This window comes from Balaenoptera ricei, chromosome 14, assembly GCF_028023285.1.
Source record: "Balaenoptera ricei isolate mBalRic1 chromosome 14, mBalRic1.hap2, whole genome shotgun sequence".
Taxonomy (NCBI): domain Eukaryota; kingdom Metazoa; phylum Chordata; class Mammalia; order Artiodactyla; family Balaenopteridae; genus Balaenoptera; species Balaenoptera ricei.
This window is the reverse complement of record NC_082652.1, coordinates 6,679,415-6,703,742: the sequence shown is the minus strand read 5'-3', so window position 1 is coordinate 6,703,742 and position 24,328 is coordinate 6,679,415. Positions and strand designations below refer to the sequence as shown.

Genomic DNA, 24,328 nt, shown 5'->3' with positions numbered 1-24,328 from the left:
TGTTACAAATACTATACGATTATAGATTGGTATGAAATTTTTAATACAAGGTTTCTTACACACCATACATGGATTCTCTCAGTGAATTGGTTCACCACTGCTCTGATGGCTAACAAAATGAGTGAACATTTATTGAGTGCTTACTATATGCCAGGCATTAGCCTAAGCTCATTAGATGTGCTACCTCACTTAATTCTCACACAATCTTATTTGGGAGAGACTATTATCTCCTTTTTAAAGATGAGGAAGGACTTCCCTGGTGGTCCAGTGGGTAAGACTCTATGCTCCCAAAGCAGGGGACCCGGGTTCCATCCCTGCTCAGGGAAATAGATCCCACATGCCGCAACTAAGAGTTCACATGCCACAACTAAAGATCCTGCATGCCTCAATGAAGATCCCGAGTGCTGCAACTAAGACCTGGCGCAGCCAAATAAATAAATAATAAGGGGCTTCCCTGGTGGCACGGTGGTTAAGAATCCGCCTGCCAGTGCAAGGGACACGGGTTCAAGCCTTGGTCTGGGAAGATCCCACATGCCGTGGAGCAACTACGCCCGTGCGCCACAACTACTGAGCCTGCACTCTACAGCCCACGTGCCACAACTACTGAGCCCACGAGACACAGCTACTGAACCCCGCGTGCCTAGAGTCCATGCTCCGCAACAAGAGAAGCCACCGCAATGAGAAACCTGCACAACAAAGAGTAGCCCCTGCTCCCCGCAACTAGAGAAAGCCCGCACACAGCAACGAAGACCCAACGCAGCCAAAAATAAATAATAATAATAAAGATGAGGAAACCCAAGCTTAGAGAGGTTAAGTGACTTTCCCAAGGTCACTTAATGTAGAAGGACGGTGAAACTCAAACCAGGCAGTCCGACCTCAGAGCGTGCACCCTTAGTTACCGAACTATAATAACGCTTGAGATAACTTTGAGGCTACCGAGATAAAAAGGAATATTTTTTCAGGCAGAATTTTGATGCTTTTGCATCTCTCCTAATGCTGGGCAAAACCTCTTGTGTGTTCTTTGATAAGACCTGCTTTCGGAGTTCTGAGAGCTCTGTCTGGTACAAACAAATCCTTCAAAAAACTGGGAGAATAATAAAAACAATTCAACAACACAATTATAGCACTGCAGCCTCACCCCCTTTTTGTCCCTCCCCCCAAATCACCATAAAAATCAAGTTTATTAAGTTGCTTGTTTACAATCTAGTGTCTGTAGGCTCGCTCTTGCATTAACTCCAGGTTGATTGAATTAACTGCAGGTTGGAGGAACTCTGGCTTTTAAAATGAACGCGGCCTCCTACTTTTTCGTGATCCTTTGCGTAGCGCGAAGGCGGCCGAAGGACTTAAGGCCCGTGGGCTGGGCAGAGATGCTGCGGCTGGGTTTGAGGGCGGGCGCTCTCTGCTGCTGGTCCAATCACGGCGCGCCGCTCCGCCAGACCGGCGGCCGATTGGTGGTTGCCATAGCTCCGGGTGTTCGCTTGACAAGATGGCGGAGAGTTAGCCGGGGCAGTGGCTTCGCGTCCCCGCGCTTCCAGGCTTCTAAGGCGGGCGCGGTCCTGCAGTGCAGGCCCAGCGAGACCCCAGGCATGCGTTTGCCGCCGCCGGTCCCTCTGCTCTTGGGGCTCCTCTTTCTGCAGAGCGTCTTGAGGCCTCTGGGGGGGGACCTGGGTGCGTAAGGCGGGGCAAGGGCCTGCAGGACCGGGGCTGAGGGAGGGGACGAGGCTTCTGAGGCCAAATTTGGGGCTCCTCCGGGACCTGCGGAAGACCCCGCCAAAGGAAGCCACCACCCAGCGTAGGCAGGGGCTCTGCAACTATTAACTCCACTTTGTCCCTTTCTTCCCGCTAGTTTTCATGCCTCCTGTCATCCGCATGTCCGGCCCTGAAGTCAGCGCTTCCCTGGTTGGAGGCACCGAGGATGTGACCGTGTCCCTGACCCAGCTGCGGGACGAGATGGGTAAAGAGCCCGGCCCTTACTGTGGGGAGGGAGGAGGTTGGGCCAGGTCCAGGACGCCCAAGAAGCCTGGCCAGGTGGCATCCCCTGGGTCCCTTGCCGCTGTCCACTTCAAAGTCTGGGTGGGGGATTGCTGTGGAGCAGAGGACCGAAGGACAGGTTCAGTAAAAGCAAGCTTGAAATCTTACTAGTTAGCCTTCGCTGAGCTATCCGCTGTGCTTAAATGCATCACCTCATTTTCCTAATACGAACAGTAATACCTTTTAATCCGTTTAACAAATGAAGACACTGAAGTTCAGAGAGGTGGTCACTTGTCCAAAGTCACACAGCTTGTAAAGGGTCCAATCCTAGGCTCGGAAAGGGATTCCTGACTTAAGAGTGCACCCTCTTAGTGGCTGGGCAATAGTGCCTTGCATTCTAATCTTCTCTCCCGTAGGATTCTTGCCAGTTCCTGACTGCGGAGTGCTGAGCAATGAGACTGGAGACTGGAGTTTGACTGTCAGCCCCACTGTGGTAAGGCCAGAGGTGAAAACCTTTTGGGTAGCATCTTCGGAGGCCCACATCTGGTGTTCCTGCAGTGTTGTTCTCTCTCTCTCTTCTTTTTTTATTTTTTTATTTTTGGCTGCAACGAGCAGCTTGCGGGATCTTAGTTCCCCTACCAGGGGTTGATTGAACCTGGGGCCATGGCAGTGAAAGCCTAACCACTGGAGTGCCAGGGAACTCCCCCTGCAGTGTTCTCTCTCTCTTTTTCTTTTTAAGAACATACATTTATTTATTTATCTATCTATCTATCTATCTATCTTTGGCTGCGTTGGGTCTTCATTGTTGCACGCTGGCTTTCCCTAGCTGCGGCGAGCTTGGGCTACTCTTTGTTGTGGTGCGCGGGCTTCAGTAGTTGTGGCACACGGGCTCAGTAGTTGTGGCTCATGGGCTCTAGAGCGCAGGCTCAGTAGTTGTGGCGCACAGGCTTAGTTGCTCCGTGGCATATGAGATCTTCCCAGCCCAGGGATCGAACCCGTGTCCCCTGCATTGGCAGGTGGATTCTTAACCCCTGCGCCACCAGGGAAGCCCTGCAGCGTTCTCTTAATCGAACAAGATAGAGCTTTCTTGGGACTTCCCTGGCGGTCCAGTGGTTAAGACTCCTGCGCTTCCACTACAGGGGGCACGGGTTAGATCCCTGGTCCAGGAACTAAGATCCCACATCCCGCGCATCGCAAACAAGCAAACAGAAAGCTTTCTTAGCGCTTGGAACCACCATGAAACTGTGGACTATCAGATCTCATAGACGTCCATCCAACCCAGAGGTTCTTAGGGGTCCTTGGATGAGTTTCAAGAAGCCTGTGAACCCTCTGAAACTGTGTGTAAAATTATGCGTGTGTGCATTTTTTCCGGTGAGAGGGTTACCAGCTTCCATCAGATTATCAAATGGATTTGTGACTCAGCTTCATAAACCACTGATCTCACCCAACTCTGAGCTTATGTGTAAGGACACTCAAGCCTGGAGAGATGAAATATTTTCCATTTAATGAATGTTTTATTGAGTGCCCAGTATATGCAAAGCATCAACTCCGGAGATAAAGGATGAGAAAGACAACCTTTGCTTGCACCCCAGGAACCGGGACCTGTTTTTGTGGACTTTTTTGTGTGCATTTAATCTTCTGCTGGTAGGATGGTAAAGGTGCTAGACAAACTGAGTTACCTTATCAGACCTGTGTTCAGCTTTCTCTAAGCAGCCACAACTTGCTTGCTTTTATGTTCAGTTGAGGATTAGGAATCAGGGCTTGCATATTGCTGTAGGTTTACAGGGTAGAATTGAGCAGAGTGATGTCATCCTTACGTACAGTTCTTTTGTAAAATGAACGGAGGTTGATTGCGCGTTCCATCATGTGTTCTTATAATCATAGATGCCGTTTTGAGTCACTATAAAAAGTACAGCAATATTTCCCTTTCAGAATTCTTTGGAAGTGACTGTGAGGTTGAAGAGGGGTCTGCCCTCATGTTTGTCTAATGAGACCGATCCGTTCCCGGAGGCCCCGTGTATTGTCCAAACTCTTCTGGTTTCAGCCTCCCGTCATTCATCCTGTTTAGCACATCTACTCGTTCAAGTGGAAATTTATGCCAACTCCTCTCTGGCCCAAAATGCATCAGGCAAGTAAAGTCTCTGACTATCAAAACGTTTACTGCAAACATATTTTTTTTCTGGCCGCGCCACTCAGCATGTGGGATCTTAGTTCCCCGACCAGGGATGGAACCCGTGCCCACTGCGGTGGAAGCTCGGAGTCTCAACCGCTGGACCACCAGGGAAGTCCCTGCAAACATTGTTTGATTGTGTGTGCCATGCAATTTGTGTGCGTCAATCATGAGTGTGTCTTGCTTTCCTAAACTTATTTTCATTTTGTTTAATTTTCTTATCTTAAAAGTTCCCACTTTGTGTTATTTTAGTTAAGATTTATTGTATCTTGGGAATTCCCTGGTGGTCCAGTGGTTAGGGCTCAGTGCTTTCACTGCCACAGGCCCGGGTTCAATCCCTGGTCAGGGAACTAAGATCCCACAAGCCGAGGCGCAGCCAAAAAGAAATAAAAAAATAAAAAAGATGTATTGTATTTTGATCTACTGTTTGTATCTTTGTAAGCTGTTTTAAATCCTTTTTGGGAGAAAGTAAAGTTTTTTTTCCTTGTATTGATTCCTGTGACTCCATCTCAAAACAAAACAGAAGGAAGGGAAAGACTGATGAATGAGTTTATAGAAAAACAGCAGATTTTCAGTGAATGCTTTTGACAGACAGCTGCCTTTCCCAGAGGCAACTTGCTTAATTATGCTTATAGGAGCACATTTTCCTCTCTTTAAGAACAAACAGAATAATAACGTACAATTTGCTGTTCTATACCTTTAAAAAGTAGTGTAAGTTAGAAAATTTTTTATAGGAATGCAAGTAAGTTCTCCTCATTCTTTTTCTGTTCTTTTTAATATAATATAATTCTTATATTCCTTTTAATAGCTGCATAGCATTCCCTTGTGTGGATACACCATTGTTTATTTGCTAAATAACCATTGTTTATTTAATTAAAAGTTTTCCAGCTTTTGATACTGTAACTAGTGCTACAGCAAATATCATTGTGCACATACATCTCTGGACATAAGAAAATGATTTTGTGTTACTCTCCCTTTCACATCACGGCAGTGTCCTAAGAACAGAAGATGTGCTGATGTTGAAGGGTCCACTTCGATAGGTGCCACCACCATGTCCCCTGTTGCCTGCGACAAACTCTAGCACCTCTTACCTTTATGGTCACCTGGGATGAAGGGAGAAGTGTTCCTCTTTAGTAGCAGAGGTCTGCCACTTTGAGACTCCCACAGTGCCGCTTCGCACATCACATCCTGTAACTGTGGTCCTCCTTGTGGTTTTGGAAGTTTAGAAGGATTAGATAAGTTACGGTAATGACATTCAGTGGGCTACTCTACCCTTAGTGTATTTGCTTGGAAAGATCTCCAAGATATATTACTAAATGCAAAAAGCAGGTGCAGATGGGTGCATATAGCATGGAATGAGAATATGTATATTTATATCTGCATAAGGAAATTGTGGAGGGGGACTCCCCTGGCAGTCCAGTGTTAGGACTCTGTCCTTCCACTGCAGGGGGCTCACCCATCCTTGATTGGGGAACTAAGATCCCACAAGCTGTGCGGTGCAGCCAAAACAACCCAAAAAACAAAAAAACCCAAAACTGACAGGAGGGCTTAATGGTAGCTATATCACTCAAGGCAGTGACTTTTTTTCTTTTAAAAAATATGCTTGACTATATGTAGGTAATATTTCGGAATGTCTTTGTACAAATAGCCAAACTTAGGAAAATTAGAGTATCTGTATATTGGTCATTATGAGATGTCCACTCTGACCCACGAAGGTGTGAAAAATTTTGCACCCAGTCAGACAGAGTTCAGAACAAGAAAAAGGATGGAAGGACAGCCAGGAGGTAAGTGGTATGCCTGGTAACAAGGAAGGTAGCAAACAACGTCAGAGACATATAGATACATACATAAACGTCTGTCTATATATCACATAGCAAAACCCTATTCTAAAATGCCTTGCTTATGTCACACGGGTTTGATTAAACTGAGGGTCAGACCCTTACCCTTGTGACATGGTATGTTACTCGGACCTTCTTATTCTTTATTCCTTATAGCATAGAATGTATAATAGTTGTTCTTTAGATGCTTCAGCTGTTGTGTCATTGAAGTTGACTGTTACATAGAGTTTAAACAAATAATCGCTACATAGTTTTCCAACTATTAGTCTCTGGATTCCGAGTTAGGAGGCTGAAATGTAATATAATATATTCCTTTTCCGATCAATGTAAAGATTACTGATTTCCCCCACACCTGAACCAGAATCAGGATGTGAAAATTTGGATTCACAGTGTGGTGGGACTTGAGGTTGAGCGTGTAGCATAAATAAATGTGATCTTGTGGTCAGATGGCTTCCTGATAAGCTGTCTGAAATGTCACCTTGGCTTCAGTTTTATCTGCTGAAAGGGGTAATGAATTTGAAGTAAATGCTTAAAAGCAGTCTGTGTTATGAAAGGGATCGCTCAGTGTACTGAAAAATAAAAGCAGTGCATTACATTTATCTTAACTCGTAACTTTTAGTCACTTGGTTATCTTCAAGTTCAACTGTGACTTCTTTAATTCGTGTAACTGGCATATTTTCTTCTATTTGGGTTTTTGTTGGAGGAGTAGATACAAGCCTCAGTTATGCTCTATGCATAGCTCATTTCAGGGATTCTTCAATGTGGAATATTGGTAATGGTGGTTTGTAAAACAACGATTCAGCTTTCTTTGAATGTCAAAACTGTGGCAATGCTTTGTCAGTGTTTCACTGCTGAACTTCTCTGTTGTTTGTACTTTTCAGAGAACGTGACTGTTATTCCTAACCAGGTGTATCAGCCCCTCGGTCCTTGCCCTTGTAATTTAACAGCCGGAGCCTGTGACATTCGCTGCTGCTGTGACCAGGTATGGTCTTTCTGATTATTGGGCACGAAAGCTATGGTACCTGCTGGCATGTGAAGAGCACCAACAGTTCCCCATCAACTGCTTTTTAAAACCTTTTTAAAATACAAAACTAATGGGGACTTCCCTGGCGGTCCAGTGGTTAAGACTTTGCCTTCCAATGCAGGGGGTACGGGTTCGATTCCTGTTTGGGGAGCTAAGATCCCACATGCCTTTTGGCCAAGAAACCAAAATATAAAAACAAAAGCAATATTGTAACAAATTCAATAAAGACTTTAAAAATGGTCCACATCAAAAAAAACAAAAAACAAAACTGAGATTGTATTTCGTGTTGCACATTGTTTTCAAATTGAGTATTTTCTTTTTTTTTTTTTTTTGGCTGCATTGGGTTGTTAGTTGCGGCACACGGGCTCTCTCATTGAGGTGCATGGGCTCAGTAGTTGTGGTGCACGGGCTTAGTTGCCCCACGGCATGTGGGATCTTAGTTCCCCAACCACGGATCGAACCCACGTCCCTTGCATTGCAGGATGGATTCTTTACCACTGCACCAGGGAAGTCCTGAAATTGAGTATTTTCTTATCCAGCATGTTCAGCCTAGTTTATGGATGAAAAAAATGTATCTCTTTGGATAAAGTCCTGATTGTGATGATACTGGGAGATGGTTTTAATGTCTTATTTAGAAGCCTTTAAGAAAATATAAAAAGGAAAGAAAATACATTTTTTCAATGATTTTTAGTAAATTTATAGGGTTGTACAACTGTCAGGACAATCTAATTTTAGAACGTTTCCATCTCCCTCAAAAAAGAAACCTCATGTCCATTTGCAATCACTCCCATTCTTGCCCCTCATCCCCAGGCCACTTTTTTTTTTTTTTTCAGTTTTCACTAGAAATTAAGTTGGTTTATTTATTTATTGTGGTATAGTTGATTTACAATATTATGTAAGTTTCAGGTGTACAACATAATGATTCACAAATTTTTAAAAAAATTAATTTATTTTTGGCTGAGTTGGGTCTTCGTTGCTGCGCGCGGGCTTTTCTCTAGTTGCGGTGAGCGGGGGCTACTCTTCGTTGCGGTGCGCGGGCTTCTCATTGCAGTGGCTTCTCTTGTTGCGGAGCACGGGCTCTAGGCGGTGGGCTTCAGTAGTTGTGGCTCACGGGCTCTAGAGTGCAGGCTCAGTAGTTGTGGTGCATGGGCTTAGTTGCTCCGCGGCACGTGGGATCTTCCCGGGCCAGGTCTCGAACCTGTGTCCCCTGCGTTGGCAGGCGGATTCTTAACCACTGCGCCACCAGGGAAGCCCTGATTCACAATTTTTAAAGGTTATACTCCATTTATAGTTATTATAAAATATTGGCTATATTCCCTGTGCTGTATAGTATATCCTTGTAGCTTATTTATTTTATGCATAGTAGTTTGTGCCTCTTCATCCTCTACCCCTGTCTTGCCCCTCCCCACTTCCCTCTCCCCACTGGTAGCCACTAGTTTGTTCTCTGTATCTGTGTGTCTGCTTCTTTTTTGTTATATTCACTAGTTTGTTTTTCCAGGCCCCTATTAATCTACTTTCTGTCTCTGTGGGTTTGCCTCTTCTGGACATTGCATATAAATGGAATCCTACATTCTGTCTGTCCGGAGGATTTGTGTCTGGCTTCTTTCACTTAGCGTCACGCTTTCAAGGGTCACCCATGTTGTGGCATGCATCAGTGCTTCATTCCTTTTTATGGCTGAATCATATTCCATTGAATGGATATATCACATAGGGCTTAACCCATTTATCAGGTGGTGGACATTTGGATTGTTTTCACTTTTTGGCTATTATGAATAATACTTCTCTGAATATCTGTATACAAGTTTTTGTTTGGATGTGTGTTCCCATTTCTCTTGGTTATGTTACCTAGGAGTGGAATTGCTTTGTCATATGGTAACTGCCATGTTTAACCTTTTGAGGAACTGTTTTTCAAAGCGGCTACATCATTTCACATTCCTATTAGCAGTGTATAAGTGTTGCAATTTTCCATATTCTCACCAACAATTGTTAGAATAATCTTGATTATAGCCATCCTCGAGTGTGTGAAGTGGTATTTCATTGTGATTTTGATTTGTATTTCTCTAGTGGCAAATGATGTTGAACATCTTTTCATGGCTGTTTGTATATCTTCTCTGAAGAAATGTCTGTTGAGACCCTTTGCCCATTTTTCAATTGGATTGTCTTTTTGTTGTTAAATTATAAGAGTTCACTATACATTCTGGATACTAGTCCCTTATCTGATGTATGATTTGCAAAAAACTTCTCCTCTTGTGTAGGTTGTCCACTTTCTTGTTGGTGTCCTTTGAAGCCCAAAAGTTTTTTAATTTGATGAAGTCCAGTTTATCATTTTTTTCTTCCAGTTTTATTTAGATAGAATTGACCTCCAGCACTGTACAAGTTTAAGGTATACAGCATAATGATTTGACTTACATACATAATGAAGTGATTATCATGTTTGGTTTTTTTAAATTTTTATTTATTTATTTATTTATTTTTGGCTGTGTTGGGTCTTCATTTCTGTGAGAGGGCTTTCTCTAGTTGTGGCAAGAGGGGGCCACTCTTCATCGCATTGCGCGGGCCTCTCACTATCGCGGCCTTTCTTGTTGCGGAGCACAGGCTCCAGACGCGCAGGCTCAGTAATTGTGGCTCACGGGCCCAGTTGCTCCACGGCATGTGGGATCTTCCCAGACCAGGGCTCGAACCCGTGTTCCCTGCATTGGCAGGCAGACTCTCAACCACTGCGCCACCGGGGAAGCCCTATCATAAGTTTGATGAACATCCATCATCTCCTATAGATACAAAATTAAAGAAATAGAAAAAAAATTTTCCTTGTGATGAGAACTCTTAGGATTTGCTGTCTTAACAATGTTCATATGTAACCTACAGCGTGTTAATTATATTTCTCACGTTGTAGTTACATTCTTAGTACTTACTTATCTTATAACTGGAAGTTTGTGCCTTTTGACCACCTTCATCCAGTTCCCCCTCTCTCCACCCCACTTTTTTTGTTGTTGTTGTTGCTTGTGCTTTTGGTGTCATATCTTAGAAACCATTGGCCAATCCCAGGTCAAATACATATTTTTAATCCTTATTTTAGATTGAAGGAGAATAAGAGATGCAAAAGAGGCACATGTACGAGGACCCCAGTCACTCCCACTTTTGGATGAGTGCAGTTATTTATGTCATGGTTGGTTTTACAAAACGGAAAAGGAAAGCTTAGGGTCTATATTGGAACACTCATACTAGCAATTGTATTTCTAATAACAATCATGTTTAATTTTAAAAATACAGCACATCATAAATCTGTTCAGGTATCAACAGAAATGTCAAATGTATTCTCTCCCTCTTTCTTTCAGACTGCATCACTGTGCCCTGTTTCTAATTTCCTTCATGTTTGTTATATATGGTGTATATGTATACGTATAGCACTGACCACTGGAATCGTTTAGGATTCTGGGTCAGTGACATCTTCAGACAGCTTCAACTTACCTACCACTTTAGACATGATCAATTTTTAATTTGAATTGCCCTTGTTTAAAACAGTCGATCATTTACTTTTCTACCTTCAGTAAACAAGGGATTTAGAACGTATTTAACTTTTAGCTCTCTCAGTCCTTTGAGAAGCAAGGAAGAATACAGATGAGTAAATGAAAGCGTGAATAAAGTGACTTCTTGACATTAATTGGGTCGTGATATCACGACAGTGAGAGCTTCAAGGATTCTTATGGAATATGGACTGTCTGCCCTAACTCTAAATGTCCTTAGGTTTCTCTGGGCTAGGGATTTGAATGGTGATGACAACTGAAAATTCTCCATTTGTTGTCTATTCCATATTATCTTTTCTTTTTCTCATCTTGTTTTTTATTTGTGTGGCATATCTTTGGTCCCCAGTTAAGACGTGATTTCCTTGAAGGTTTGAAGTTCCTGACTTGGAGGCTTGTAGGGCACTGACTAAAATTTTAGCACTATTTTACTTCCTGTGAGCGCAAAGCACTCTTAGCCTGAATGCAGGCTGTGTTTGTTTCTGCTTCCTCGGCGGGGTCCTGCTGGCCTCAAGCCGCATGTTCATCACACTGGCCAGGAGATCCTGATGGCGGGCACAGGGGAAACTTTCCTCTTTTCACTTCTCCTTTACATCTTCTTTCCAGGAATGCTCATCAGATTTAACAGCGCTGTTCAGGGAGTCCTGTTTCCCCGGCGTTTTTGGAGGAGACGTTAATCCTCCCTTTGATCAGCTCTGCTCCGTTCAGATGGCACGTGGAGTCCCTGAATGGTTTCCGTTCCTGTGTGTGCAGCTTGCCAACTCGCCTTTCCTCGGGTACTTTTATCACGGTTCCGTGTAAGTGTCCAAGGGGCTGCCCAGGAGAGGGCCATGCGCCCAGGTGGCCCTAGAATATGGGCCACGTCCTTCTCAGGACCTCTCCAGAGACTCCATGCTTCAATTCCTCCATTCTAGATTCAGTTCTAGATTTCAGTTAGTAAGTTTATTTTGTGTTAAGTATTTGAAAGAATTGGAAAAGAAATTGATTCACTGAATCAATTGAATCACCGAAAAGAAATTGATTGACACCACAGATAGTCAATAGTGATTCTCTGGGTTGGCGGAAAGAGTGTGGGCTCATGGGGGACTTTAACTTTCTTTTACATTTCTGTCTTGTTGAAATTTTACAACTTTATTATTATTATTATTATTGAAGTAAAATTCATGGAACATAAAATTAACCATTAACTACTTTAAAGTGTACAGTTCAGTGGCATTTAGTACAAATATTATTTTTATAATTAAAAAAACAAAGAAAAAATTTAAAAGAACTGTTTTTAGCACATTAGTGATGGTTTCTCTCATTGATTTGCAGTTCCTCTGGACAACATGCTTCCTTTGACATGTATTTGCATACTGATCTAAAAGACTTTTCAGACTTTGGTTACAAACAAGGAGATCCAGTTATGACTGTAGATAAGGCATATTTTACTATTCCGCAGGTAATCATTTCAATTTTAATATGCTAGAGGCTTTTCTCATTTTCCCCTTCCTCTTGTTAATTTAACTCATATTACTCTAAAAAAAAAATCGCTTCCTAAGTTACTTATTTTTCTCCTATGGACTTTTCAGGCACTCAACTATTTAAGGCCTCTGGATTTTTTTTTTCCTTTTAATAGTCACTCTTTTTTTTTTTTTAAATTTTTATTTATTTATTTATTTTTGGCTGTGTTGGGTCTTCGTTGCTGCGTGTGGGCTTTCTCTAGTTGTGGCGAGTGGGGGCTACTGTTCGTTGTGGTGGGTTCTCTTGTTGCGGAGCACAGGCTCTAGGCACGCGCGCTTCAGTAGTTGTGGCGCAGGGGCTTAGTTGCTCCGCGGCATGTGGGATCTTCCCCGATCAGGGCTCGAACCTGTGTCCCCTGCAGTGGCAGGCGAATTCTTAACCACTGCGCCCCAAATAGTCACTCTTAATCTGTCTTTGCTAAATCTCAGAGTGAACTTACTAAATAAAGCCAAAAGACTTTCTAGAAATTTCCATGGAAGTAACTGTCGTTTTTCACTTCTATTAGTTTAATAGCCAATTTCTAGTAAGCTATAAATATTTTAAAATTTGTATTTGTTTATTTTTTATTGAAATATATTTGGCTTACAATGTTGTGTTAAATATTTAATATAATATAGAATTTTGAAAAATATTTTAAGACTATAGAGTTTTATGTGAAATCTTTATTTTTTTTAAGTTCAAAATTAGGAAAAAATATGGGAAGAAAACATGGGAGGCTAAACTATTTCTCTTTACTATCCATAGGAATCTATTTTTATTTATTTATTTGTTTTTAAATTTATTTATTTTTGGCTGCATTGGGTCTTTGTTGCTGCACGCGGGCTTTCTCTAGTTGCGGTGAGTGAGGCTTCTCCTCATTGCAGTGCGCAGGCTTCTCATTGCGGTGGCGTCTCTTGTTCTGGAGCACGGGCTCTAGGCACACGGGCTTCAGTAGTTGTGGCTCGCGGGCCCTAGAGCGCAGGCTCAGTAGTTGTGGTGCACGGGCTTAGTTGCTCCGTGGTATGTGGGATTTTCCCGGACCAGAGCTTGAACTCGTGTCCCCTGCATTGGCTGGCGGATTCCTAACCACTGCACCACCAGGGAAGTCCCCATTTTTATTTTTTTTTATTTATTTTTTTGGCCTCGCCGCTCGGCTTGTGGGATCTTAGTTCCCCGCCTAGGGATTGAACCCAGGCCCTCAACAGTGAAAGTGCAGAGTCCTAAACCACTGGACCATCAGGGAGTTCCCAGAATCCATTTTTATGGTTTTAACAAAAATCTGGTTGTAATGAGGGGGAGAACATGAAATTGAGTATAATCATGTTTCTGCAAAGTAAATGATGCAGGGCAGGGAATTTTGTTTAGCAACTATACTTACTGTGACCCCTCAGCCAGTGGCTTCCAGACTTTGCGTAGCAAGGCAGCTAGACATTTCACTAAAGTCGGTCAATTAGTCAGTGCCCTAGCCTTTGCTGAAGGTAACCCGGCAGTAGGAGCCGGCTGCAAAAAGAGTACTTTTACAAGACACTGATCTCTTTTTTATGATTAGAAGGGAGGTCGTAAACCTGTCGGGATTTCCCCTGGCCCTCAGGTATCCCTGGTTGGGCAGTGCATGCAGAATGCCCCTGTGGCCTTCCTTCAGAATCTTGATGTTCAGTGCGTTACTAGCCTGGAGGCGTACCCAGAACGAGACAGAACCACCAACGTGAAGGTAAAGAATGGTACTATGGGAGGTAAGTGACGTTCATTCAAAATAAGAACACACACCTGAGTGTTGAGATAAACTCTGATCTCACTTCTACTGGGTCAACTTAGAATAATATTTCACCTGCCAACTGAGGAAGGTGTTTTCTTTGGAAAAAGTTCAGTTCCATAAGACAGCATATTGCATATCTGTTCTTTTTTTAAAAAATCGAGCTAAAATTCTCATAACACAGAATTAACCATTTTAATGTGTACAGTTCAGTGGCATTTAGTACATGCACAGTGTTGTGCAACCATCACCTCTACCTAGTTCCAAAGCATTCTCACCACCCCAGAGGGAGGCCCTGCACCCATTTAACAGTTCTCCCCCTTCTCCCTCCACCCTGAGCCCTGGCAGCCACTCTGTGGATTTGCCTGTTCTGGACACTTCATATAAATGGACTCATACAATATGTGGCCTTTTGTGACTGGCTTCTTTCACTCAGCACCATGTTTTTGAGACTCATCCGCACCGTAGCATGGATCAAAACCTCATTCCTTTTTTTTTGAATTTTATTTTATTTATTTTTTTATACAGCAGGTTCTTACTAGTCATCAATTTTATACACATCAGTGTATACATGTCAGTCCCAATCGCCCAATTCATCACACCACCATCCCCCCCCCCCCCCCGCCGCTTTCCCCCCTTGGTGTCCATACGTTTGTTCTCTACATCTATGTCTCAACTTCTGCCCTGCAAACCGGTTCATCTGTACCATTTTTCTAAAAACCTCATTCCTTTTTATGGCCAAATGATATTCCATCATACGAATATACTACACTTTGTTACCATTTATTAGTTAACGGACATTTGGGTCGTTTCCAGCTTTGGGTTACTGTGAATAATGCTTCTGTGAACGCTTGTGTTCAAGTGTCTGTGTGGACACACGTTCTCACTTCCCTTGGGTGGATACCTAGCCGTGGAATTGCTGAGTCACAAGGTAATTTCTGAGGAACTGCCAAGCTGGTTTCCACAGTGACCGTACCATTTTACGTTCCAGACCAGCAGCGTGCTGCATGTTGGTTCTTACACAAGAGTGACTCTCCAGATTATTTTCACTGACCTTTGAGATTCTCCTTCTCAGTTATAATTAGATGCCAAGAATAGTGGGATTCCCATTTGATGGCGTTTGGGGAGTTGGGGGGAGCTGAGTAGTTGGCATACAGGGCGGGCACAGTTACCGTATTTGCTTGGCAAGCTTTCATTCTCATAGATAAGTGTGATCATGTTAGGTCATGTACTCCTGTGGAAGTTCATTTATGTATCTTTTCAGGCATAGTTACACCAAAAGTAATCTATGAGGAAGCAACTGACCTAGACAGATTCATCACCAATACAGGTATTTTAATGTTACACTTTTATATCATTTCTATGGGAATATATGTCATTTCTTGCATGTAATATGTAGTCCCAGGGTAAAATACACTTTTATTGAGAATCTTAGGAGGTTCACAACCATTAGAAAGACATCCCACTACCATTTTGCTTGTTCCGTGTTCTGTCTTGCCTTTTTGGGGTAACATCTGTGACCTGAGCCAGACCCTTCACAGTCCTGGATGACGTGGGTTCCAGGGTCCCTCCTCATTCTCACGGCCTGTGGACCTTTTCTTAAATGTTTTTCAGAGAGTTAAAGAGTTCTTTAGGACCTAGCATTTTCACTTCTTTCTTGCTCTTCTTTTTCTGATCATTAAACTTTGCATTTGTGAGGCAGCCAAATAAGGTACGTAGAGTTTGGCCGATATTTCCAGGACTTTGTTTTTAATGAAGGATATGACTAGTGGTTCTTTTCAACGTGCTGTAATTCTAGAACTTATTATTTACTTCATCGGATATTAGTACAATGTAGTAGTGAACTATACAGCAGGCCCCTGCTCTTAAAAAGCTGACATTCTGTAATCTTTCATTTAACAAACATTCTTCCAAGCATGTGCTCTGCATCAAGCTATGAGCTGGGGACCAGGGATGCTGAACTGAAAAGGACAGAGCTCACTCAGGATATGGGGATGGTATAGAGAAGGTGGCTAATGCTGACTTGGGCAGAGGACTGGGGAAGGCTTCCGGAGGAAGTAATGACCCTGCTGTGTAAGGGAATTGGGTAGGCAGGGCAGGGGTGGGGTGTGGGGGGAAGGCCACCCAGGCAGAGAAAACCACCAACTTGAGCCCAAAGAAGGTCTTTAATTTTTTTTTTGAAGGTCTTTAATTTATGAAAGTATTCTTTTTTTTTTTTTTTTTTTTGCAGAAACACTTTTAAGTACTAGATCAGCCCCCAGGAATGTGAATGTGGAAGAACATTATATTTTCAGATGGAATAATAATACAATCAGTGAAATAAATGTCAAAATCATTAGGGCAGAAATTAATGCCCACCAGAAAGGTAACTTTGTGGAGGGCAGCGAGAATGCTTTCAGTTTAAAATATTTTCTCCTTTCTTCATGATTTTCATAATTATAACAGATAAACTAATTCAGACTTGTTTTTCCTATTTGTATTTATGATTTAATCAGAAAACAGTATTTTTTTTTTTTTTTGCATGTCAAAATGCAATTATAAGGTAAAGAAAACACTATGGGGGATAATTTCTTTTCCTAGTGATGTGGTGACATATTTTTACTTTGTTTTATTTCTAGGAATCATGACACAGAGATTTACAGTGAAATTTTTAAGCTATAACAGTGGTAATGAAAAGGAATTGTCTGGAAATCCAGGTGAGATAGTATATGTCAATCACTGATCTTACAAACATATTTTAGTTCAACACTCCTGTGCTATAAGGATGATTATAAATAACTCCACCTTTAGTTTGTGACTCTGACTTTTTTCTTTTTCTTTTGTGATACTGTATTCTTTTCCTGATAACAGCTTAATTTTTAACATAAAGTGTTGTATATTTTAACAAGTTGTTGTAAACCTAAAACATCCTTTCTCTTTAGCCACTGGTCTTTTTTTTTTTTTTTTTTTTTAATTGATGTATAGTTACAATGTTGTGTTAGTTTCTGGTGTACAGCAAAGTGACCCAGTTATACACATTTATATATACTCCCCCTCATATTCTTTTCCATTATGGTCTGTCACAAGACACTGAATATAGTTCCCTGTGCTACACAGTAGGTCCCTGTTGCTTATCTATTATATATATAATAGTTTGTATCTGCTAATCTCAAACTCCTAATTTATCCCTCCCTCCCCCTCTCTTTTTTTTTTGGCTGTGCTGTGCGGCCTGTGGGATCTTAGTTGCCCCACCAGGGATCGAACCCACACCCTCAGCAGTGAAAGCACAGAGTCCTAACCACTGGATCTCCAGGGAACTCTCGTCTTTTGAAAAAGAAAGTAAGGCATTTAAAGCATTAGTAAGGGGGACTTCCCCAGTGGTCCAGTGGTTAGGACTCCACACTCTCACTGCCAGGGCCCAGATTTGATCCCTGGCTGGGGAACTAAGATCCCGCAAGCCACACAGCATGGCCAAAAAATAAAAAAATAAAGTGTTGGTAAAATTAATTTTTAAAGAAATAAGCTGCAGATGATGGGTTCCTAACCTGGAATCTGTGGAGAGACTTCCCGGGGACTGTGAACTCCTGGTCATGTTGCGCATTTTGTATTTACGTGCAAATATATCACCACCCGGGTTGTCATGTATTTGTTTATTTCTTTTGTTCACTGCTGCCTCCTCAGGGCCTAAACCAGTATGTGGACTGCACTGTTGGTACTCTAGCCACTAGCCCCACGTAGCTGCTGGGCACCTGAAATGTGGCCAGTGTCATATGTGGAAATAGTAATATTTTGTATATATTGGGTGGAATAAAATACATTATTCAAATTAACTTCACCTATTTCTTTTTTTTTTTAATTAATTAATTTTTTTTGGCTGCGTTGGGTCTTCAGTGCTGCACGTGGGCTTTCTCTAGTTGTGGCAAGTGGGGGCTACTCTTCGTTGTGATGCGTGGGCTTCTCTTCGTGGTGGCTTCCCTTGTTGTGGAGCACGGGCTCTCGGTGCGTGGGCTTCAGTAGTTGCAGCACATGGGCTCAGTAGTTGTGGCTCGCGGGCTCTAGAGCGCAGGCTCAGTAGTTATGGCGCACCGGCTTAGTTGCTCCACGGCATGTGGGATCTTCCCGGACCAGGGCTCGAACCTGTGTCCCCGGATTCTTAACCACTGCGCCACCAGGGAAGTCCCTAATTTCACCTATTTCTTTTTCTCTTTTTTAATGGGGCTACTAGAAAAAAATTTAATTTCTAAAAAATTCTAAAGATACATATTATTCTAAAATCAAATATGAGGTTTGCATTATATTTCTATGGGACAACTGTGGCTTAGACCATAGTAGGTGTTCAGTAAATACTTGTTGGATAAACCTATCATCGTTTCTTAAAAAAATTTCTCCGTCCTTTTGCTATCCTTTTTTTTTTTTTGCCACCCTGCATGGCCCCGGGATCCTAGTTCCCTGACGAGGGATTGAACCTGGGCCCTGGCAGTGAAAGCGCTAAGTCCTAACCACTGGACCACCAGGGAATTCCCTTACTATTCTTCAACAGGCAGTAATTAATCATGAAGGAACAACTTTTTTACTTTTAAATAAGTTTTTATTTTGCATGATCTTCAATACTTATATATACTGATTTAATCATACACGACCCATTTTATATATATATATATATTTTCTTTTAAATAGGATTTTAATGTACTTATTAATGTGGCGCTTGGGATTTATTGTTGGCTTTAAAAGTGGGCTCCTGGAATTTAAGGGTTTTCATTTCACTGACTTAATTTGACAAGATTTCTGAGAAACACCATCAGAATATGTGAAAAATGTTGACACTGTCATCAAAAAAGAATAAATTAAGAGCCAGAACTGATCAGGCAGTGAAACAGCTTGAATAGATACAGCCACTGTCTCTAGCGCTTTCTGAGTCAGGACGGGGTTTTCAGAGGACTATATGCCATGGGCCCTGTCCTCAAGGAATTCACTCTCTCATTTGGAATGACAGCACCAAGTTACAGGAAACAACAGTGAACAATCCAAGATAATTAATAAACGGGTGAGGGACTTCGGGACAGTTACTCCAGGATTCAGAGGAGTAGAACGTTGACCGCTCTCCCGGACTTTGCATCACTAAGGAGCAGTGTTGAGTGCCCAGCGCCTGCCAGGTTCCGTTCTCAGTGCTGGAGGAAAAGCAGTGAGCGAGTCAGAGCCCTGCCCCTGGCGGGTTTCCACGCAGGGCTGCGAGGAGGAAATTGCGCCTTGAGAAGCAGATAATTGGAAAGGGTGCTGGGGACAGGAATAACCTGGGGGAAGCCAAGGAGGAAGGCGTGAGCGTGACATGTACGCGGGCAGGGTCAGACCTGTGGCCAGAGGGGAGGCCTCTGGTTCAGGAACGGTGGGGCGTCGTGCTGGAAACACAGACACCATGCATGAACCTCAATTGCATCCCAGTTTGTAAAAACAGCGATAAAACACATTTTTGGAGGGGACCTAGGAGGAAATATGAGTATGAACTGGATATGATATGATTATAAGGGATTATTATTAATTTTCTTAGGAGAAATATTGGCATCATGGTGATGTAGGGGAATGTTTTTTGTTTGTTTGTTTGTTTGTTTGTTTTCCTTTTTGGCTGCACCCCTTGGCTTGTGGGATCTTAGTTCTCCGACCAGGGATTGAACCCGAGACCACGGCAGGGAAGGTGCGGAGTCCTAACCACTCGACCGCCAGCGAATTCCCTGTAGGGGAATGTTCTTAATTTTGGGAGATGTGTGATGGAGGTTCTAGGGGTGAGGTGTCATGATGTCTACAACTTATTTTCACGTGGTCCTGCCCCTCCCCTCCAATGTATATGCTTTTATAATAGATAAGACATATATGGCTAAATATTAACAGTTGTTGATTTTAGGTGGTGGCTGTATTGAGTGAGGCTCACTTTCAACTTTTCTGTACTTGTGAACTTTTTCATATTAAAAAGGTGGAGGGACTTCCCTGGTGGCGCAGTGGTTAAGAATCCGCCTGCCATGGGGCTTCCCTGGTGGCGCAGTGGTTGAGAATCTGCCTGTCAATGCAGGGGACACAGGTTCGAGCCCTGGCCTGGGGGGATCCCACATGCCGCGGAGCAACTAGGCCCGTGAGCCACAATTACTGAGCCTGCGCGTCTGGAGCCTGTGCTCCGCAACAAGAGAGGCCGCGATAGTGAGAGGCCCGCGCACCGCGATGAAGAGTGGCCCCCGCTCGCCACAACTAGGGAGGGCCCTCGCGCAGAAACGAAGACCCAACACAGCCAAAATAAATAAATAAATAATTAATTAAAAAAAAAAAAAAGGAATGAAGATACATTAGTATTAAAAAAAAAAAAGAATCCACCTGCCAATGCAGGGGACATGGGTTCGATCCCTGGTCTGGGAAGATCCCACATGCCACGGAGCAACTAAGCCCGTGAGCCACAACTACTGAGCCCACGTGCCACAACTACTGAAGCCCACGCACCTAGAGCCTGTGCTCCACAACAAGAGAAGCCACCACAGTGAGAAGCCCGCGCGCCGCAACGAAGAGTAGCCCCCACTCACCGCAACTAGAGAAAGCCCGCACGCAGCAACGAAGACCCAAGTCAAAAATAAATAAATAAATAAGAAAAGAAAAGCACTTGATGACATTAAAATTAAACAACAAAAAAAAGGTGGAAACAATAAACTGGATTACTAGGAGATGGATGGGAATAGGATCTAAACCAGATCTTGAGGTTGAATTGGTTTACTTGGCAAATCGTTCCCTGAGAAGGTAACTTTGGTTTAAGTTTCCCTCACGAGCCCCTGTGATAAGTGGTATTAATCACTCAGCAAGTATGCATGAACCGGCCTGCCCAGCAGCTAATTGCTCTCCAGGGTGAGAGGTCCAAGACCAACTCCTGCCTGCTTTTCACTTTTCAGATTTTTACTTTAAAAATGTGTTCCAAAAAAATCACATGGACATCTTTGTTTTAGAATCTGATTCAGTGACAACTGAATCACTTTGCTGTACACCAGAAACTAACACAACATTATAATCAACTATACTTCAGTAAAAAACCAAACCAAACCAAAAACAAATGAAGGTGACGTCCTTTTTCTCGAGGGTATTCTGAAAAAGCTTTGCCTGCATATTTCCTTTCATTGTGGATTCCTCCTTTCCGTGATTTGATGAGGTAGCGCCTGTTGCGTTAAAATAACTTTAGAGGGAAAGGTGCTCACTCTCCTGTGTTGTTTGTCTAGGTTACCAACTTGGCAAGCCTGTTCGAGCTCTAAACACCAACAGGATGAACAATGTCACGACTTTACACCTTTGGCAATCCGGTAATCTGGTTTGGTAATATGATTAGCTCTCTGGTGAACTAGAATTGGAAATATTACCATATTTTGAATCTGATTAAGGAGCCAATTACTTTAAAGCCCAGTTTGTTCATTTAGCTTGGGGGTGGTTGTTTTCCATGCTTCTGCAGCTTTCTTTGCTTTCGTTCTTTCTTTTTTTTTTTTTTTGTAAAAAATGTTCACATTGTTTGCACTGGAAGTGCTGGTTTTTAGTAATAGAGATTTAAGTATGAAAGTGGCTGGAGAGTCCATTGTCTTTGTAGTCATTGATTAGCCCAAGATAGTGCTAATCGGAGAAATGAGAATAGTTTCATTCCAAACTATGGAAAATCTTTGCAACAGTGGTAATTACCCACATCTGCCAGAAGGCATTAAATTTCAGGTTCAGAATAAACCCTTGATCCTGTCCAGCTATTTCGATACAGAAAGATGCCTTTTGTTCAGCTTTCAAAGGATTAGAGTAACAATGACCTCAGTTCTCGAAAATGGGAAACTTCATTTCTTTTCTGTTTTAAAATTAATTAATTTATTTTTGGTTGCGTTGGGTCTTCGTTGCTGCGTGCGGGGTTTTCTCTAGTTGCGGCGAGCAGGGGCTACTCTTCGTTGCGGTGCGCGGGCTTCTCATTGCGGTGGCTTCTCTTGTTGCGGAGCACGGGGTCTAAGCACACGGGCTTAAGTAGTTGTGGCACGAGAGTTCAGTAGTTGTGGCTCGTGGGCTTAGTTGCTCCGTGGCATGTGGGATATTCCCGGACCAGGGCTCGAACCCATGTCCCCTGCATTGGCAGGCAGACTCTTAACCACTGTGCCACCAGGGAAGTCCCTGGAAACTGTTTATGCTTTTTGTTCTCTCTCTGTTTTTTAAGAAAAACTTTAACGTAAATATTTTACTTACTTTTATTTTGTAAAAATAGGAGGATAATCTTTTTATTTTATAGCTGGAAGGGGTTTGTGTATATCAGCAACTTTCAAACCCATTTTATTTGGAGAAAATGCAATATCTGGGTGCCTTTTAGAAGTTGGAATTAATGAAAACTGTACTCAGCTCAGGTGAGTGTCTCACTGATGAATTTATCTACATTTTGAGTGGTTTGCTTAAATTTAATTCACATGAATACTAACAACAACATGAATGTGAAAAATTTCAGTCTGAATAAAAACTTATGTAAAAGTGATAGTAAACAATACAAACTTCCAATACAATTTAGAGTTGATTCAAACATCAATATAAGTGAAAATAGACATTCTTGGGACTAAAGCTATTTCATCCATATTTATGCAAATTTCTCTGGGAAGTTTGTTCACATCGTTGGAACCCCATGCTTCTAGAAATAGAAAAAGGGCTGGAGCCAAGTATAATCAGTGATTAACATTTAAAGAATTCTTAAGCTGTGTTACATGATGTATAAAGAATTTTCCACTTAATTATCTGGGTGGCATTTGGAAAATTTATGGATATGCATATGCATTCTTTTTTTTTTAATTGAGGTAAAATTCATACAACATAATCATTTTTTTTTTTTTTTTTTTATTTTTTATTTTATTTATTTTTGGCTGTGTTGGATCTTCGTTGCTGCGCGCGGGCTTTCTCTAGTTGCAGAGAGTGGGGACTACTCTTCGTTGCGGTGCACGGGCTTCTCATCGCGGTGGCTTCTCTTGTTGCAGAGCACAGGCTCTAGGTGCGCGGGCTTCAGTAGTTGTGGTGCATGGGCTCTAGAGCGCAGGCTCAGTAGTTGTGGCTCACGGGCTTAGTTGCTCCGCGGCATGTGGGATCTTCCCGGACCAGGGCTCGAACCCGTGTCCCCTGCATTAGCAGGCGGATTCTTAACCACCGCGCCACCAGGGAAGCCCCAACATAATCATTTTAAAGTGAATAGTTCAGTGGCATTTAGTACATTCATAATGTTGTGCAACCACCACCTCTATTGAGTTCCAGAACATTTTCATCTCTGCAAAATGAAACCTGTACCTTTTAGTAGTCACTCCCGATTCCTCCCTCCCCTCAGCTCTGGCAACAGGCAATCTGCATTCTGTCTCTATGGATTTACCTACTCTGAATATTTCATGTAAATGGAATCATACACTATGTGACTTTTTATGTCTGGCTTCTCTCACTTAGCATCCTGTTTTTGAGGTTCATGCATGTTGTAGCATGTGTCAATACGTCATTCTTTCTCATGGCTGAATTTTATTCCATTGTATGGATATACTACATTTTGTTTATCCGTTCGTTAGTTGATGGATATTTGGGGTATTGCCACCTTTTGGCTATCGTGAACAGTGCTTTGAACATTCATGTATCAGTTTTTGTTTGAACACCTGTTTTCAGTTCTTTTGGGCATATATGCAGGAATGGAATAGCTGGATCATATGGTAATTCCATGTTTAATGTTTTTGAGGAACCGCCATATTGTTTTCCACAGTGGTTGTACCATGTTACAGTCTCACCAACAACGTAAAAGGGTTCCAATTTCTCCACATCCTTGCCAACACTTGTTTTTTTTTGGCCATGCCGCTCGGCATGCGGCATCTTAGTTCCCCGACCAGGGATCGAACCCGTGCCCCCTGCAGTGGAAGCGAGGGGCCCTAACCACTGGACCGCCAGGGAAGGCCCCCTCGCCAACACTTGTTATTTTCCATTTTTTGAATAATAGCCATCCTAGCAGGTGTGAAGTGGTATCTCCTCTCCCAAGTGGTGCAGTTCTTTGGGGAGCAGGGAAAAGGTGGGGGGCATTGTGAAGGGAAGAAGAGCTGGGGGTATACATGACCCCCGGCCGCTCCTGCTCGCAGGGTGTGCGGCAGCCGGAGCCTCTCCCTCGTGGTTCGTAGGATTTGTACCCTCCAGTGACGTTGCTGGAACAGAGAGGTGCCGAGTTCCAGTTCTTAACCTTCACCTAAGTTTATAGCTCAAAATTCTAACTAAATATTTAGGTTCCTTTTACTGTTGGGTCACTGTGGCCCATGAATTTATCCTGGTAACTTGATATGTGATCTACCCACCTCCCAAGTTTTGTGACACTCAAAGGAACCTGTAAACCACATGATACCAACATAAGTTACTAACATTTTAAGTCCAAAGTGAAAGATTGTTTCTGTATGTCCTCCCCTTGCTGTGTAAGTTCATCCCAGGAAGGCCGTCCAAAAGAGGTAAGACTCCCAGCCAGATCCTCTGGCAGTTTTTTGTTTAGACATCCAGCAAGCACAGCCTGGACACTTTTTTTTGTTTGTTTTTGTTTTGTTATTTTTTAACATCTTT

The 24,328-nt window shown here is 42.7% G+C and overlaps 1 protein-coding gene across 2 annotated transcripts in view; it reads left to right on the top strand.

The window, feature by feature from the left end:
• The first annotated feature begins 1,367 nt into the window (after positions 1-1,367).
• Positions 1,368-24,328, top strand: part of TCTN2 (tectonic family member 2) — a 28,713-nt gene continuing 5,752 nt past the window's right edge. The window contains exons 1-13 of one of the 2 annotated variants that reach the window (XM_059893748.1): positions 1,368-1,668; positions 1,847-1,954; positions 2,388-2,464; positions 3,904-4,099; positions 6,861-6,961; positions 11,131-11,321; positions 11,839-11,965; positions 13,598-13,739; positions 15,024-15,089; positions 15,990-16,124; positions 16,378-16,455; positions 20,980-21,060; positions 22,011-22,122. In XM_059893748.1, coding sequence (XP_059749731.1) covers positions 1,368-1,668; positions 1,847-1,954; positions 2,388-2,464; positions 3,904-4,099; positions 6,861-6,961; positions 11,131-11,321; positions 11,839-11,965; positions 13,598-13,739; positions 15,024-15,089; positions 15,990-16,124; positions 16,378-16,455; positions 20,980-21,060; positions 22,011-22,122 — 1,715 coding nt within the window. The remainder of the gene's footprint in view (positions 1,669-1,846; positions 1,955-2,387; positions 2,465-3,903; positions 4,100-6,860; positions 6,962-11,130; positions 11,322-11,838; positions 11,966-13,597; positions 13,740-15,023; positions 15,090-15,989; positions 16,125-16,377; positions 16,456-20,979; positions 21,061-22,010; positions 22,123-24,328) is intronic. The other variant, XM_059893749.1, reaches the window with a different exon arrangement.